This window comes from Aethalodelphis obliquidens, unplaced genomic scaffold, assembly GCF_003676395.1.
Source record: "Aethalodelphis obliquidens isolate GAN/ISIS:26980383/991018 unplaced genomic scaffold, ASM367639v1 scaffold1, whole genome shotgun sequence".
In the NCBI taxonomy this organism is placed as follows: Eukaryota; Metazoa; Chordata; class Mammalia; order Artiodactyla; family Delphinidae; genus Aethalodelphis; species Aethalodelphis obliquidens.
Window position 1 is genome coordinate 2,737,147 of NW_020837945.1, and position 13,671 is coordinate 2,750,817.

At 64.7% G+C, this 13,671-nt stretch overlaps 1 protein-coding gene across 1 annotated transcript; it reads right to left on the reverse strand.

Annotated features, from left to right (window-relative positions):
• Window positions 1–10,102: 10,102 nt before the first annotated feature.
• On the reverse strand, window positions 10,103–13,386 carry CRYAA (crystallin alpha A). The gene is made up of 3 exons (XM_027117208.1): window positions 13,040–13,386; window positions 11,772–11,894; window positions 10,103–10,881 (listed from the first exon to the last, which is right to left on the reverse strand). Exons 1-3 carry the CDS (start codon window positions 13,349–13,351, stop codon window positions 10,672–10,674), a joined length of 645 nt encoding a protein of 214 aa, XP_026973009.1. The 5' UTR covers window positions 13,352–13,386; the 3' UTR covers window positions 10,103–10,671.
• Window positions 13,387–13,671: the final 285 nt, after the last annotated feature.

A 13,671-nucleotide genomic window follows, 5' to 3' on the forward strand; every position in this document is an offset into this window, starting at 1 on the left:
CCCCACCCACCAGGCACAGAGCTCGCGGGAGGGGCTGGCGGGGGGTGTCCGGGCAGGGTATGTGTAGGCGGCCGTGTGGCCGTGTCCTCCCGTGTCGCGGAAGCCACAAGAAACCACTCCTTCCGGCAGCTTCCCTCTGGGGAGCCCCTCAGGGATCGGGGAGCAGGCAGAGGAGTTTCTGGGTGAACCCCCCGCCCCTTCTTAGCTGGGGCTTTCCCAGCTGGCAGCTTCGGGGGCCCGGGCCCATTCCCTCCCTGCAGCTGGGCCCTCACCTGTCACCCCCACCGGCGGGGCCACGGGGATTTCTCCCCCAGCCCAGGGCTATGGCCATCCAGCTGCCCAAGTTCAGAGGAGAAAAGGCCCGGCCTGAATGAACTGGGGCCCCCAGGGCAGCACAGGCCCGCAATGCCCCGAGGAGCAGGGAACAGTGACCAGGAGCCGACTGGGGGCTCAGACCAGGGTTCTAGGGCCCCTGCCTCTCAGCAGCCAGACGCGACCTAGGAAGTTCCTTGACCCCTGGAAACCTCAGCTGGTGCTGTAAAGCGGGGCTGGCAACAGGACCTGTCCCCCGGCTCGGGCTTGAGGATGAGTGGACGCATTTGCAGAGCTGGCCTTGTGGGGACAGAGCCGTGAGCCTGGTCAGCGCAGGACTCCGGTGTCCCCAGCATCCTCCCTGCCCTGCCCCCCCACCCCCCCTGAGGATCATTGATGGGGGAGGGCATCCGGGCCCCACGGCAGGCTGCGTGTGAGCCCCAGACTTCCACAGTGCCCCCTACACCCGGCTGTCCCTGTAGACGCCCCGCATCCTCTTCCCAGCTGCACGGTCAGAAAGCAGGCCCAGGGTGACTGGGGGCCGGGACCGGGGAGGACCCCCTGCAGCCCTAACGCCACAGACCCGACTCAGACGAGACTCCTCCCTGCTAAAGTGCTATCCACTGCGGCATCCTCCCCGGAGCTGGTTACAAAGCAGGGTGCACCCTCCACCTGCCGGGCCAGAACCTCATTCTCAGGTGATGGGCAGTCATGTCGGGGAAGCGCTGTTCTGGAACGCAGAGTCCAGATCGAAGATTAAGCAGCTTAAATTCAGAAGCGCAAGCCCAGGGCAGCGACAGCCAGGAGGGAACTGAGGCAGGAGAAGCCGTGAGGCCACAGACGCAGCGCCCCAGCAGCCGTCACGCCCGGGCACGTGGGCTCTGCACGCGGGCTTCCACGGGGGTGGCCCCCAGGCGGCAAGGCGCAGGTCCACCCCCTCCCGTCATGGCTTGCCCTGTGGAGCCTCGGCCCCAGCACTCGCTGCCCCGTGGGCCTCTCGGGATGGCAGAACCCCTCCCGTGTGGTCTCTGGTCCAAGCCGAGCTCAAGGGGTGTGACACCAAGACGAGCACGGGAAGTAGCCAGGGGTCGTGGGGACACAGTGGCCGTGAGGCTGCCCCAGCCATTCACAGCCACTGCTCGTTTCCCACAGCCAGCACTCCTGCCCGCAGGTGGTGGGCGGGGCTCAGGACAGGTGAGCCTCTCCTGCAGGCCACCTGGGCCCGAGCTGCTCTCTCACACCACCTTGGCGCCTGGCTGTCCCATTCCCTCCCCGCGGGACACCCAGGAGGAGGGGCCCATGCCCCTGCTCCACCCGGTGGGGGCAGCCCCAGGGGCAGGGCAGCTGCGCCCCTGGTAGGGGGCCCCCCATCTCTCACTCCCACTGTCGTACAGGCTCGTTCCCGCCAGACCCAAGGGACTGACGCTCACCTTTCCCGCCGCCCACCTGCCTGGGAATGGGCTGAGGAGAAGGCCAGCTTTGGGTGAGGATTTGCACCTCCTTGTTTTCCAAAACGGAAATCCTCCCTCCCACTGCGTCCAGGGGCCTGAGTTTATCCGTTAGCCCCGAGTCGCGTTAATTAGCCAGAGGAGAGGGAGTTGTGGAAGGCACCCAGCGTGGGCAGAGGGAGGGGGCCTGGCCTGGAGCTCAGGGAGTCCGGTGGGTGTCCAGGTGACCTGGGGAAGAGGACCCGCAACGCCCGGGGGGGCTCTCACGAGAAGGTCCAGCGCGGCGGGGGGCTGGGACCTGGTGCCGCCAGCTCCCCCAGGTTCAGCGCACAGGAGAGAAGTCGCCAGCCACACGGGGAGTCGCCTGGGGGCTCCCACAGCTCCCCTCCCCCAACCCCACCCCGACTCCATCACCCACTAAACCCCGGGCTCAGGGGTGGCGACCAGTGCAGCCAGGGGCAGGAAGTGCTGAGGTGGGCTGAGCCGGGGGGCCTTGGGGCAGAGGGAGAGCCGCCCAGCAGGGCCAGGGCAGAGCAGGGGGTGGCCCCAACCCCTCCCCAAAGTGGGGCTCTGGGTGCCCCACTTCCCATCCTTTTCACCCCAACTGCAGGGCCGCCTCTGCTGCCCTCCGGGGCCTCCCTAGTCACCGCCCGGCCAACACACCATAGGGTCCACGCGGCCGTCAGGCAGGGTGTAGGCTCCTGGGGCTGGCTGATGTGGCCCAGGCCAAAGGCCCGGACGGCGCTTCCCCACCTGCTGAGGCGCGCTATGGAATGTTCTCTGCCACCCTGCAGCAGGTCTCGGCCCGTTCCTGGAGACCCACATTCCCCCCGCCAGGCACATCCAGCCCCGAAACACCCAAGTCCTCAGGGCACCGGAGGAAGCGGTGTCTGAGGGGCACTGAGTTTACCACGTGGGCCCTTCCCCGTCTCCCCTTGACGTCAGGCCCCGTATACAGACACACACAGAACCCACACGCCACTGCTCCCCCCTCCTCCGTTCTCACCAGAAGTGGGGAGCAGGGCTTGAGCCCCCATCACCCAAGGCCTGCTTCTCCTCTCTGGGCGGACAGGCCGAGGGTGGAGGTGTGTCAGGAAGCCCCCTGGGAGTGCCCGCCCCGGGGTTAGTGGCAACCCGGAGTCCCCTGGGCCTATCCCGGCCACCTGGGCCCCGGGCCTTCCCTCACCCTGCCCGCTCCCCAGTGCCCAGGGCCTAGCAAGGCCTCCTTTGCACTTGGCCTTGGGGGTCACATCCCTGGGCAAGGTTCCAGACCAGGTCCAGGACCGACTTGCTGGCAGGGTGGGGATGTTCCCTGAGTGGCGCCCGCCGGTCTCCTGGTTCCTGGCAGGAATGTTTGGGGCCCCGTGGGCGGCAATAACCGGGCCCGGGTCAGCGGCTGCCCCACAGGTCGGTTAATAGGTGAATCATTGCCAGACACAGGACATCGGGTCATCCATGGCTGGGCAACAGAGGGTTGCCATAGCAATGCCCAAAACAGAACCCCAGGCCTCCGAGTGTTAGGATGCAGGCTGGGCTCTGGGGGAGCCAGGGTGGGGGGCACCTCAGACGTACACATCCAACCCCAGCTCTTAGAGCAGAGGCGCGGCTGCTGAGATGGAGGCCACGGGGCAGCCTGGCCTGCGGGGGGCATCGCAGACCCCTCACTTTCCTTCACCAAGAAATCAAGGCATCACCATTTCCTCACAAAGGGACCTTAGGAGACCGCCCTTCCCTTCACGGCTACATCACCTCAGGTTAAGCCGCCAGTGGCCATGCGGGGCCCCCCCACCCCAGGCCTCCTGCTGCCTGGCTCTACGTTCCTGAGCCTTTAAAGTGGGCTGGTGCCAGTCCTGCCAACCTCAGAGACTCCCGTCCTGCACCAGGAGGAGTGGTGCACCTGAAGAGCCCCAGCAGGTGAGGGCCGTGTGACTCGGGGGAGTCAGTCCTGGCCGCGGGCAGAACAGTGACCCCTAAAGAGCTGTCTCACTTCTAAACCCCAGAACCCGCAAACGCAACCTTATTTGGAAAAACCTTACATCTGTCTTTACAGATGTCATTAAGGTAAGGATCGAGATGAGATCATTCTGCATTACCCGAGCAGACCTTAAACCCAATGACTGGTGTCCTTAAAAGGAGAGCAGAAACACAGACGCAGGAAGAAGGCCACGTGACCTTGGAGGAGACGGAGACGGGACGGATGCGGCCACAAGCCAGGGATGCTGGCAGCACCGGGAGCTGGAAGAGGCCGAAGGACCCCACCCTCGAGCCCCCTGAGGCAGCGATGACCCGCCTACACCTCGATTTCACACTTCTGGCCTCCAAATAAATTTCTGTAGCTCGAAGCCGCCCAGTTTGTGGTCATCTGATACGGCAGCCCCAGGAAACCAGCACAGCCCTGCGGGACATGAGCTGCCCACCATGGGAAGCAAGTTCTACACTGGCTGCAGGACAGGCAGTGGAGAGAGTCAGGAGCACAGGAGACAGCTGGGATTCATACCCCTGCACCCCCCGGAGGCCAGGCGTCCTCAGACCCTTTGTTTAACTCCACACCCCTGCACCCCCCCGGAGGCCAGGCGTCCTCAGACCCTTCGTTTAACTCGGTTTTTGACAGGAAACAAGCAGGAGCAGAAGCAGCAGCCTGGTGAGTCCCCACGAGCGAGCCCAGGGGTGAGCTCTCAGCACACACTGGCACAAGGAAACCCCAACCATCGCTGTTAGCAGCCGTCGGGAGGAAATCGGCCCCCAGCCCCTCCAGGAACCGTTCCCTTTCATCATCAGTCAAACGCTACCAGGCCAGCATGGGGCCGCCCAGGTCCCACCTCCCACCTCGGTGCCCCAGGTCTGATTGGTGTCCTTGGCCGGTGCCCGGCGTCCCACCCCCCAACTCAGCAAAACTCCGCAAACCCACCCTTGCGTGCAGTGAGGCTCCGTCTGAAAAGCCTTCAGAAAGCTGCGTGTTGGAGGCAGATCTGTTTGTTTTAATTGATTTCCGGCTCCTGGCAGGTGGGGTGGGAGCGGGAGTGGGGGGAGTGCAGGAACGTGCTCACGGGCCCCGAGTAGCTGACAGCTCCAGGGAAGGAGCAGGCGCCCCACCCCTCACGCTGCTTCCCTGTGACCTTGGGGTGCCCTTGAGCGCACCACCCCCCCTTCTCTCTTGCTAATCTCTAGCAGCAGAAGGTCTAGCAGAGCCACACAAAGAATGTCGGGTCGCCCTAAGAGCACCTTGATGGGAAATGGTCTGCTGACCAGAGCACACGGGAGGGTTCTCCTCAAGGTGGAGAAACAGGCAGGGAATGTCTTTGTGTGATTGTGTCTTCAGGTACAAATCAGACACAGAGGGAAGCCAGTGAGATGTAGGAAACAGAGCCTAGAGCCTGCTCGTGTCTGTTGCAGGCACATGGGGGTGGGGGTGGGTGTCCTCTGTGTGCACGTGTGTGTACATGGATGTGCAGGTGTTGTGCGTGTGTGTGTGCATGCCTGTGTGCGTGTGCGTGTGACTTGCTGTGTGTAAGTGTGTGTGTGACTTGTTCTGTGTGTATTTGTGTGTGTGTGCATGTGCACATGACTTGCTCTGTGTGTGTGCGTGTGCACACGTGTGCGTGTCCTCTATTCAGTTCTGTCTTCCTGACAGCAGTCTGCGCACACAGGTGTAGGGCCGGCTCCCCTCCCCTGACCCTGCAAACTCAACCCTCCGCCCGGGATCGGGGGGTAACCCCGCAGCCTGGCGAGCTCAGCATCAGGGAGCTGACCCCGAAGTGGGCCAGGTAGTGGCTGCAGCCTTCCACAGGCCACCCTCAACTGGCCCTGACCTGAGTGGGAATCCACTTCCCGCACCTCCACTCCCGTGCTGAAGGCCGAGGCAGGTACTGGAGGCAGCCACCGGCCCCTGGAAACAGGTGCAGGCCTCATCCCTCAGGTTCCACCCCTCGAGCCCCCCTTCAAACTGAGGCCTGACACGTAAGCATGAGCCTCTGGGTGTCAGCCCGCCTCCAGGCGGCCACATGCAGCATGTGGCTGGCGGGACCTCTGACCCCGTGATCCGGCCGCCTGTGTCAGGCTCTGGGGCCGCCTGCCCAGCCGAGTCCCTTCCTGGGACGTGGCAGGACCAAGGCTGCTCTGAGAGTCTTCCCAGCAGAGGCCGCGGGGGCCCGGGAGGCCGGTGGCCTGGGAGGGCTGGCATACCACGTCATTCTGTGTGGGAAGAGGTCCCGCCAGAGCCGCGGGGACCCCCCCCAGCACAGCGCTGGCCTGCCAGGCAGAGACTGCCTCTTTTTCAGATGATTTTGCAAACGAGAAAATGAAACAAAAACTGCTTATTATAAAGAAATACCACTGGCTCCCTTTGGGGCTTTTTGTGTCTGTTTCAGTGTCCCCTGCTGGACACTAGCTTCCTGGGTCAGGATGGGGCCTCCCAGAGCGCTGCGTGGCCAGCGCAGCCCACACGAGCGAGGCCCTCTGCGGATGTGCGCTGCGGTGCTTCCCGAAGGCTGGACCCCTGAAGGTGACCTTTGAGACAAGATCCGCGCCTCCTTCCGGCGAGGTCTTGGCGGCCAAGGCAAAGCCTCTGCTGCCATCTGGTGGTGAGTCTCGGAATCGCAGGTGGTCATCTGGGAACTGGACACCCCTGGGAGAATCTAGCTCACCACCCTCGTGAACCGGTAAGGATGGGAATCTGATACTCAGAGGGCTTGATAAATCTGCCCGTGTTCACGCAGCGAGCCGCCTGCAGAGCAACCAGCCTGGCTTCCTCAGCGCCTCCTGACTTACTGGTTAGGGGTGAGGCTGTATGATACCCATCAGGTAGGGGTTCCGAGTCCCGCCTTTGAGGTCAGGCAGAGGGGGTTGGTCCTGGCCAGGCCCTCACCGATGGGGAGCACCGGGCAAGGGACTCAGCCTCCAAGCCTGGGTTTCCTCCCTAACAGTGGAGCCTGTTACAGGCGGCTGGGCGGCTTGAGGGCTGCCAGCTGCCAGGGCGGTTGGCACAGTGCCTGGCACACAGTAGGTGCTCATTGAATGCCCTTGCTGCTGCCGCTGCCGCTGAGGAGGACCCAGAGATCAATGCGACCTGAGCCCTGGGATGGGAGAGGCGGCCTCCAGCGAGACTGCTCTCCCCGCACTCGCCCCACCCACGGAGGCGACCACTCTGGCATGTCCCGGACTAGCCTGGTCGTAGGTGTCTCTTGGAGAATTATGGGACACACAGACTCCTGGACTCCAGCCCCACACGGTCTGATTTGCTGGGTCTGGGACAGGGCCCAGGAATCTGTATTCGTGCAGCACTCTGGGTGGGTCCCAAAGGCCGACAGGTTTGGGGGCTGCTGACCCATCCCACCTTCATGGTTCTGGTAGAGGGGACAGACACGTGTCCTAGAGCGGGCAAGGCCAGGCTCTGGTGGCCCAAGACTGGGCAGTGTCCCCCCCAGGAGAGATGTGACCAGAGGTAGACCCTTGTCACCTAACCTGGGTGAGGAAGGGCCGGCAGGCAGAGGCACAGCAGCAGGCGGTGGGGGCCTGGCACCTGCACAGGTGATGAGCTCCAGGCCCTGCATCAGTAGACGGACACGAGCTTGGGAGGAGCTTGAAGGGAGGGGGAGCAGACGGTCCTCTGGGTTCAGAAGTTCCTCCTGCAACAGCCCGAGGGACTGATACCAGTGGGAGCACCACAGTCAGGGATCTGGTGGCCGTCAGATCCCAGAGCGCGGCCGGGCAGCCGCAGCCCAAGCTGTGCTCCCTGCTTTGCATCAGTGTGGCCTCAGGTCCGGCAAGCGTCAGGCAGACTCGCCCTCAGCTCTGCAGAAGACGGTGGTCAGCTGGGTGCCTGCGCAGAGTCCGTGTAACTTGGCTGACAGCAACCATGGTGGGTGGGCCGTGCGGGGAGACTGTTCCAGAACAGACCCTAAGACGAGGAGGCTCGGACGCCAGCTGACATGGCAGCACCAGACGGGCGAAGGCCACTGGGATGCAGGCTGGGCCTCCTGGGCCCAGGAGGGGCCGACCCTGGCCCTCTGTCAATGGCCTCAGGAGCTGGTCGTGCCCCAGAGTCTCGGGCGTCTCCGAAGGTGCAGAGCAGCCGTGGGCCAGCCCTTGGGCCCCTTAGCTTGAGAAACGCCCAGGCAGGGAGGAGAGCAGAGAAGGGGCGTGTACCGCCCGGGGGCCCTGGGAGGACAGCGGGACGAGGCTTTGCTTCAGGAGTCCAGGCAAGGTGGGGTCTCCCAGCGAGCTGCCATCAGGGAGTCCTCTCAGCTCCCTGCCTGGGCTGGGCCCCAGGGCTCTCTGCAAATCCCCAAGGAGCTCCATCCCGGATTCCCTGAGCCGGCTGCGTGACCTCACACCCCTCCCCAGAGGGCCAAAGTCTGCGTATTCAGGTCTGCATTAGTCAGCTCGAGCCGCCGCGAGGAATGCCGTAGACGGGGAGGCTTAAACAACGGAAGCTCATTTTCTCACGGTCCTGGAGGCTGGAAATCTGAGATCAAGGTGCCACAGGCGTGGCTCCTCTGAGGTCGCCCTCCTGGGCATGCAGACGGCTGTCCCCTCCCTGTGACCCCCTTGGTCATCCCTCTGTGTGTGTCTGGGTCCTAACCTCCCCTCCTTGTACGGCCACCAGCCCTATGGGGTTAGGAGCCATGCTCATGACCTCATTTTAACTTATTCACCCCTTTGGAGACCCTCATCTTCAAAATAGTCACATTCCAGGGCTTCCCTGGTGGCGCAGTGGCTGAGAGTCCGCCTGCCGATGCAGGGGACACAGGTTCGTGCCCCGGTCCGGGAAGATCCCACATGCCGCGGAGCGGCTGGGCCCGTGAGCCATGGCCGCTGAGCCTGCGCGTCCGGAGCCTGTGCTCCGCAACGGGAGAGGACACAGCAGTGAGAGGCCCGCGTACCGCAAAAAAAAAAAAAAAAAAAGTCACACTCTGAAATGCTGGGGGTGAGGACTTACATATGGATTTGGGGATCACAGCTCAGGCCGTTACCAGGCCTGGGCAAGAACCACAGGGAACTCAAGACCAGCAGCATCTAATGACAGGTCAGTTCTGGCTGCGGCCAGACCGACAGGACCCCTCAGCCCCCCAGACCCGGTGCAGTGATAGGCCAGGCTGTACAAAATGGAAGGCGGCCTCTGGGGTACCCGGGAGGAACAGGGACCTCAGAGACTCTGATTTTCCAAAGTACCTGCCCAGCCCCCTAGTGCAGTGGCTGTTTACGCTGCCTACCCAGGGCATGCCCTTCTCCACGGGTGTGGATGCAAAGGCAGGGCGGCGGCAAGGGGGCTTCCTGTTGGAAGGAGCCTGGGGGGGGGGGTGGAAAGGAGTCTGGAGAAGCTCCCACGGGGTGAGGCCCCTTCCCTAGATGGGGCCAAACCCAGAGTGACCCCAAGCTACAACAGCGCAAGTGTGTGTGTGTGTGTGTGTGTGTGTGTGTGTGTGTGTGTGTGTTAAGCAGGGCTCACTTTTGGAAATTCTCCCATGTGCCCTCCCTGCTTGCTGTCCAGTTTCTCCCAGGAGGAGAAGCCTGGGCACCACCACAAGGAACATCCCGCTGGGCCCCATCAGGGCGCCCAGGGCCCCTGGCCTCCACTGCCCGGGAGAGGGCCCTCCACATGGCCTGGCAACACCAGCAGTGCCCGTCCAGCCGGGACATCCGCTCGCTTCCCACTCCCGGAGGCCACATCCGGCCGCCCACTGCCCTCTACATGGTCACCGCGCAGCTGGCAGCCCCTGGCTGATCGCCCGCCCCCTGCTGGCTCCCCCGGGAGGCTGCTTGTCTCCTTCCATAGCGGGGGAGTCTGGGCACACAGCACGAAGGCCGCCCCTCTGTGTGGGGAACACTCAGACCTGGTTGCCAGAAACCCCCGAGGGCCCCGTGCCTGTTTCAGGAAGGGGGAGCCAGAGTGAGGGGGGACCCCAGGGTGTGGTACCTAACAGAGATGGACACTTCTGATTTCTGGGGAGCAAAACCCCAAGGGAGCTGGGACAGAAGTCCCCAGGGGGAGGCCAGCGGTCAGGAAATCCCCACCTGGCACCCCAGTTTCCACACAGGGTTAGAGAAGCGAGCCCAGATCCTCTCCCTCCCAAGTCCCCCGCCCCTCCCCCCTCCCTCCATCCCTCGGGGCTCTTGGAGGAGTCCCTCCTTCCTGCACCGGGTCTGGGAGCCAGGAGTCGACCCGGTCACTTAGAGGCAGCCGGGGCTGAACAGGGACAGGCGGCCCAGTCTCCCCCGCCCCTTCGTCCCTCGCATCCCCATTACAGGTCCCCTCGCGCCTTCTCCATTGCTCTCCAACCCACCCCCCGCCCCCGCCACGAAAATAGTACGGCCAGCACACAGCAAGTTGCTTGTGTCACCTGCTCTTTATTGACTGCCACGGGCTGCCTTCTCATGGGTGACCAGATGCCCCAAGAGCGGCACTACATAGAGAAGGGTTGGAGGGGAGGGGGTCTGAGAGGTGCAGCCTGCAGAGAGCCTGGGTGCACGGGAGCCCCGCCAGACGGATCTCACGGCACCTGGCTCGGCCCCGGTGAGGGCGCCTGCCACCAAGGGCTGAGACGCACCTGGCTGGCCCTGGAGACCAGAGGCCACCCAGAGATTGCTCAGCGAGGGGTGTTCTCTGACCTCCCGGCCAGCCTGGACGGCCCGCAAGCCCGGGAGGATGGGGATGCCGTCTGAGAAGCTGGGATGGCGGTCACTTCCACCGACTGGCTGGTGTTGGAATCCGGGTCACTCTGAGGTCTGAGCACCTCAGGCCAAGGCCCCGAGCTCTCCAGGCTACTCTCTCAAACCCTCATGCCCTCGGAGAAAAGGAAAAGGAAATGGAAAAGGGGGAGGCAGGGGAGACAGACGCCCCACTTTCTAGGGTTCCCCCGGAGGGATGGGTGGCGGGGGCCGCAGCGGGTGGCAGCCGAGGCCGAGGCCGAGCTTAGGAGGAGGGCGCGGAGCTGGGCTTCTCCTCCCGCGACACGGGGATGGCCCGCTCGCTGTGGCCGGCATCCATGCCAGACGTGACCTTGGGGCCGGAGAAGGTCAGCATGCCGTCCGCAGACAGCGAGCAGGAGAGTGCGGACTGGTCCACGTTGGAAGGCAGGCGGTAGCGGCGGTGGAACTCGCGGGAGATGTAGCCGTGGTCATCCTGGGGGGCCGGGGGAGGGCGCGGTCAGAGACGCCGCCACAGCGGGTGGCGGCCGCCTCTCACAGAGGAGGGCATCCTGGACCGCACAAGGGTCAGACCCACGATACCCCCACAGGGCGTGGGCTGCACCGTGTCCAGGGCTCTGGGACCGCGCTGCATCCCTGCATACAGTCTGGGCTTGCCTGGGGCCCCTGGCTCTTCACGATAATGTCACCCCAACGTCGTGTGAGTGGTCCTGCCCCTGGCCCGGCCCTTGGGTCCAGCTATCCCTGCACCTCTGGCCTCACAGACTGCTTGGGCTCAGGTCCCTGCCATCCATCTAGCTGGGTCAGAAAGCCATGCCTCGACGTTCCCTTCTCCTGACACCCTGGACCCAGCTTAGCCCCTGGCCCGACTCCCTCCCCTCCAGGTGGAAAGACCCAGAGCCTCGGCGTAGTGTCCAGGCATCTCCAGGGGCCCAGGAGGGGAGAGCAGCCGATGCAGTGGGGTCTCTCCCCCGCCTCCAGCTTCCCCACTACTGGACAAAGCCCTGATCTCTGAGCTGTCCTGGCTGGGCCCCTGCCCCCTCAAGATAACGGGCTCCGGGCACTCGGGCTCCGACACGAGTCAGCTGTACCGTCCTCCCGGGAGAAGCTGGTGTGAAAACCTACGTGGCTTGGAGCTCGCTCCCTTGGTGCTGGTGTCTCCTGGGGTCTTTCCTAATCCCACCCCATCACCCAGGGGATTTGGACAGAGCCCGGGATGCCGAGTAGCTCCTGAGTGGGGTTCCCCACAGGCCCCGCCGGCCGTTCACCTGCTGCCCAGGCCTGCTGCGGGCCCGGGGCGGCCTCCTGTCACCAGGACGGGGCCTCGCTCGGGGGTGCAGCCCCTCCCTGCGGGCCCAGGCTCACCTGCCGCTCGTTGTGCTTGCCGTGGATTTCCACGAAGTCCTCCTGCACCTTCACCGTCAGGTCCTCGGGAGAGAAGTGCTTCACGTCCAGGAAGATGACAAACTTGTCCCGGTCGGATCGCACCTGAAACCAAGTGTCCGTGTGGGTCTCCACGGGGCTGCGGCTCAGGGAGGGGGGTGGCCGGGGCTCAGTCCCCAGTCATCAGAACAGAACCTGCAGTCAAGGCTCTAAGCTCTCCGTCCACGTGCCCGCGGGGCAGAGGGACCTGGGACTCAGGTCTCTGTGGCCACTGGGCTGATAGCCGGAGCCCCGGGGCTCTGCGGCCGCCTGGTGGGTGAGGGGCTGCCTGGGTGATGGGTGTGGGCTGCGCGGCCTGTTACACATTGGTTGGTTGGCTGCTTACGTGTTGTTTGGCTGGTCGGTGGGACTGAGCACTTGGAATAAGGTCGCGGCCCTGGGGCTCTGCCCGCCTCTCTGTGAACAGCCTGGGGCTTTGTCTCTGCACACGGACGTGCATGTGACATGCCGGCAGCCTACGCAGGCTGCCCAGCTCCTCGCACAGAAACTGCTTTCGGCCGCCTCCCCTCCCACTCCCCTCGCTGGGGACGCTCCCTTGGGCTCCGTCGGCCCCAGAATGGTCGGCGTTTCACCAGCTCCGAGCAGGCCTCTGTGTTTTAGGCAGTGGTGACCCCTGGCACCTCCAGAGCACTGGACCCTGGGAGGGAAGGCCGGTGGGCTGCCTTGCCTGCCCTCGGGGCCTGGCCTTGGGCGCCCGGGCGAACTCGGGAAGAGCCCACACTCCGCAGCTCCATGGCCGCAGAGGGCTTCAGACAGGAGGCCTCCTGCCAGACCTCGCTGCTGGAGGGGAAGTGCAGCCCCAGGCCACACAGAGCTCCGTCCACCAGCGCCCGTGCCCTGGGCTGTTCCGGGGGCTCCCGGCACATGGAGGGACGGCACCAACCACATACGGGCCGTGCGCTGATGACAGGCAGCAGGCGGGCTCTTCCTCCCAGCACCCCGGGGGCACGCGAGGCTCTGCTGCGGGGTGGTCTGCCTGGCCTCTGTGCGTCCAGGACGGACGAGGTGGGCTGAGGCGGGAAAGTGGCCCCGCGGCGGTCACCAGCCGCTCCATGAAGCAGGGCGCGGGCACGCAGCGCAGGGGTGCCGCGTCTGCCCCAGGGCCGGCCCTCACAAGCCCCCGCTTCTCGCCCGGCCACGGCCCGGCCCCCGTGCAGCCGCAGGAGGAAGCAGCGCGCAGCGGGTCTTACCTCGGAGATGCCGGAGTCCAGCACGCTGCGAAAGAGGGACTGGCGGTAGTAGGGGCTGATGGTGGAGGACAGGAAGGGCAGCAGGTCGTACTCGAAGAGCCCCTCGCCGAAGAACTGGTCGAAGAGCCGGCTAGGGTAGAAGGGGCCCAGGGCACGTTTGAACCAGGGGTGCTGGATGGCGACGTCCATGGTGGGCGCGGACTCTGCAGGGACCCGGGGCCGGCGGGGAGTCAGGGCAGGGGCCTCTGGGCAGCGCACTGAGGACCCGGGGCGCACGCCCTCCTTATATACGGCGGGACAGAATGGAGGCATCAGGGGGATTTGTCTGGAAGGCGTGAGCTCAGGAGGGAGGCCGCCCAGTCAGCAGAAACGTGGGCTGGGCTGAGCGTGCACGTCTCCCAGCCCCGGGCTGCAGCGCTGACAGCCCAGAGCTCTGGGCGCCAGGGGAACGGCGTCCCCAGGGGGCTTCTCTGTGCGTGGCTCTGTGCCCCCCAACGCTCAGCAGGTGCTCAGCAAAGGCTCGCGTCTCCCCTTTCCTGGGCGGGGGTGCTGTGTGCCAGGTAGCATGCCCGTGTCTGCATATGTGGGGCCCTGTGACCTCACGGCCACCTTACGAGAGGGAGCTCGTACCC

Excerpts from the sequence above, each read along its gene's own strand:
- CRYAA (XM_027117208.1), bottom strand. The coding sequence starts at position 13,351 with ATGCCTCCATTCTGTCCCGCCGTATATAAGGAGGGCGTGCGCCCCGGG. Across the intron at positions 11,895-13,039 it reads TGGACTCCGGCATCTCCGAG|GTGCGATCCGACCGGGACAA; the intron begins GTAAGACCCGCT and ends ACTTGGTTTCAG. Across the intron at positions 10,882-11,771 it reads GCAAGCACAACGAGCGGCAG|GATGACCACGGCTACATCTC; the intron begins GTGAGCCTGGGC and ends CCGGCCCCCCAG.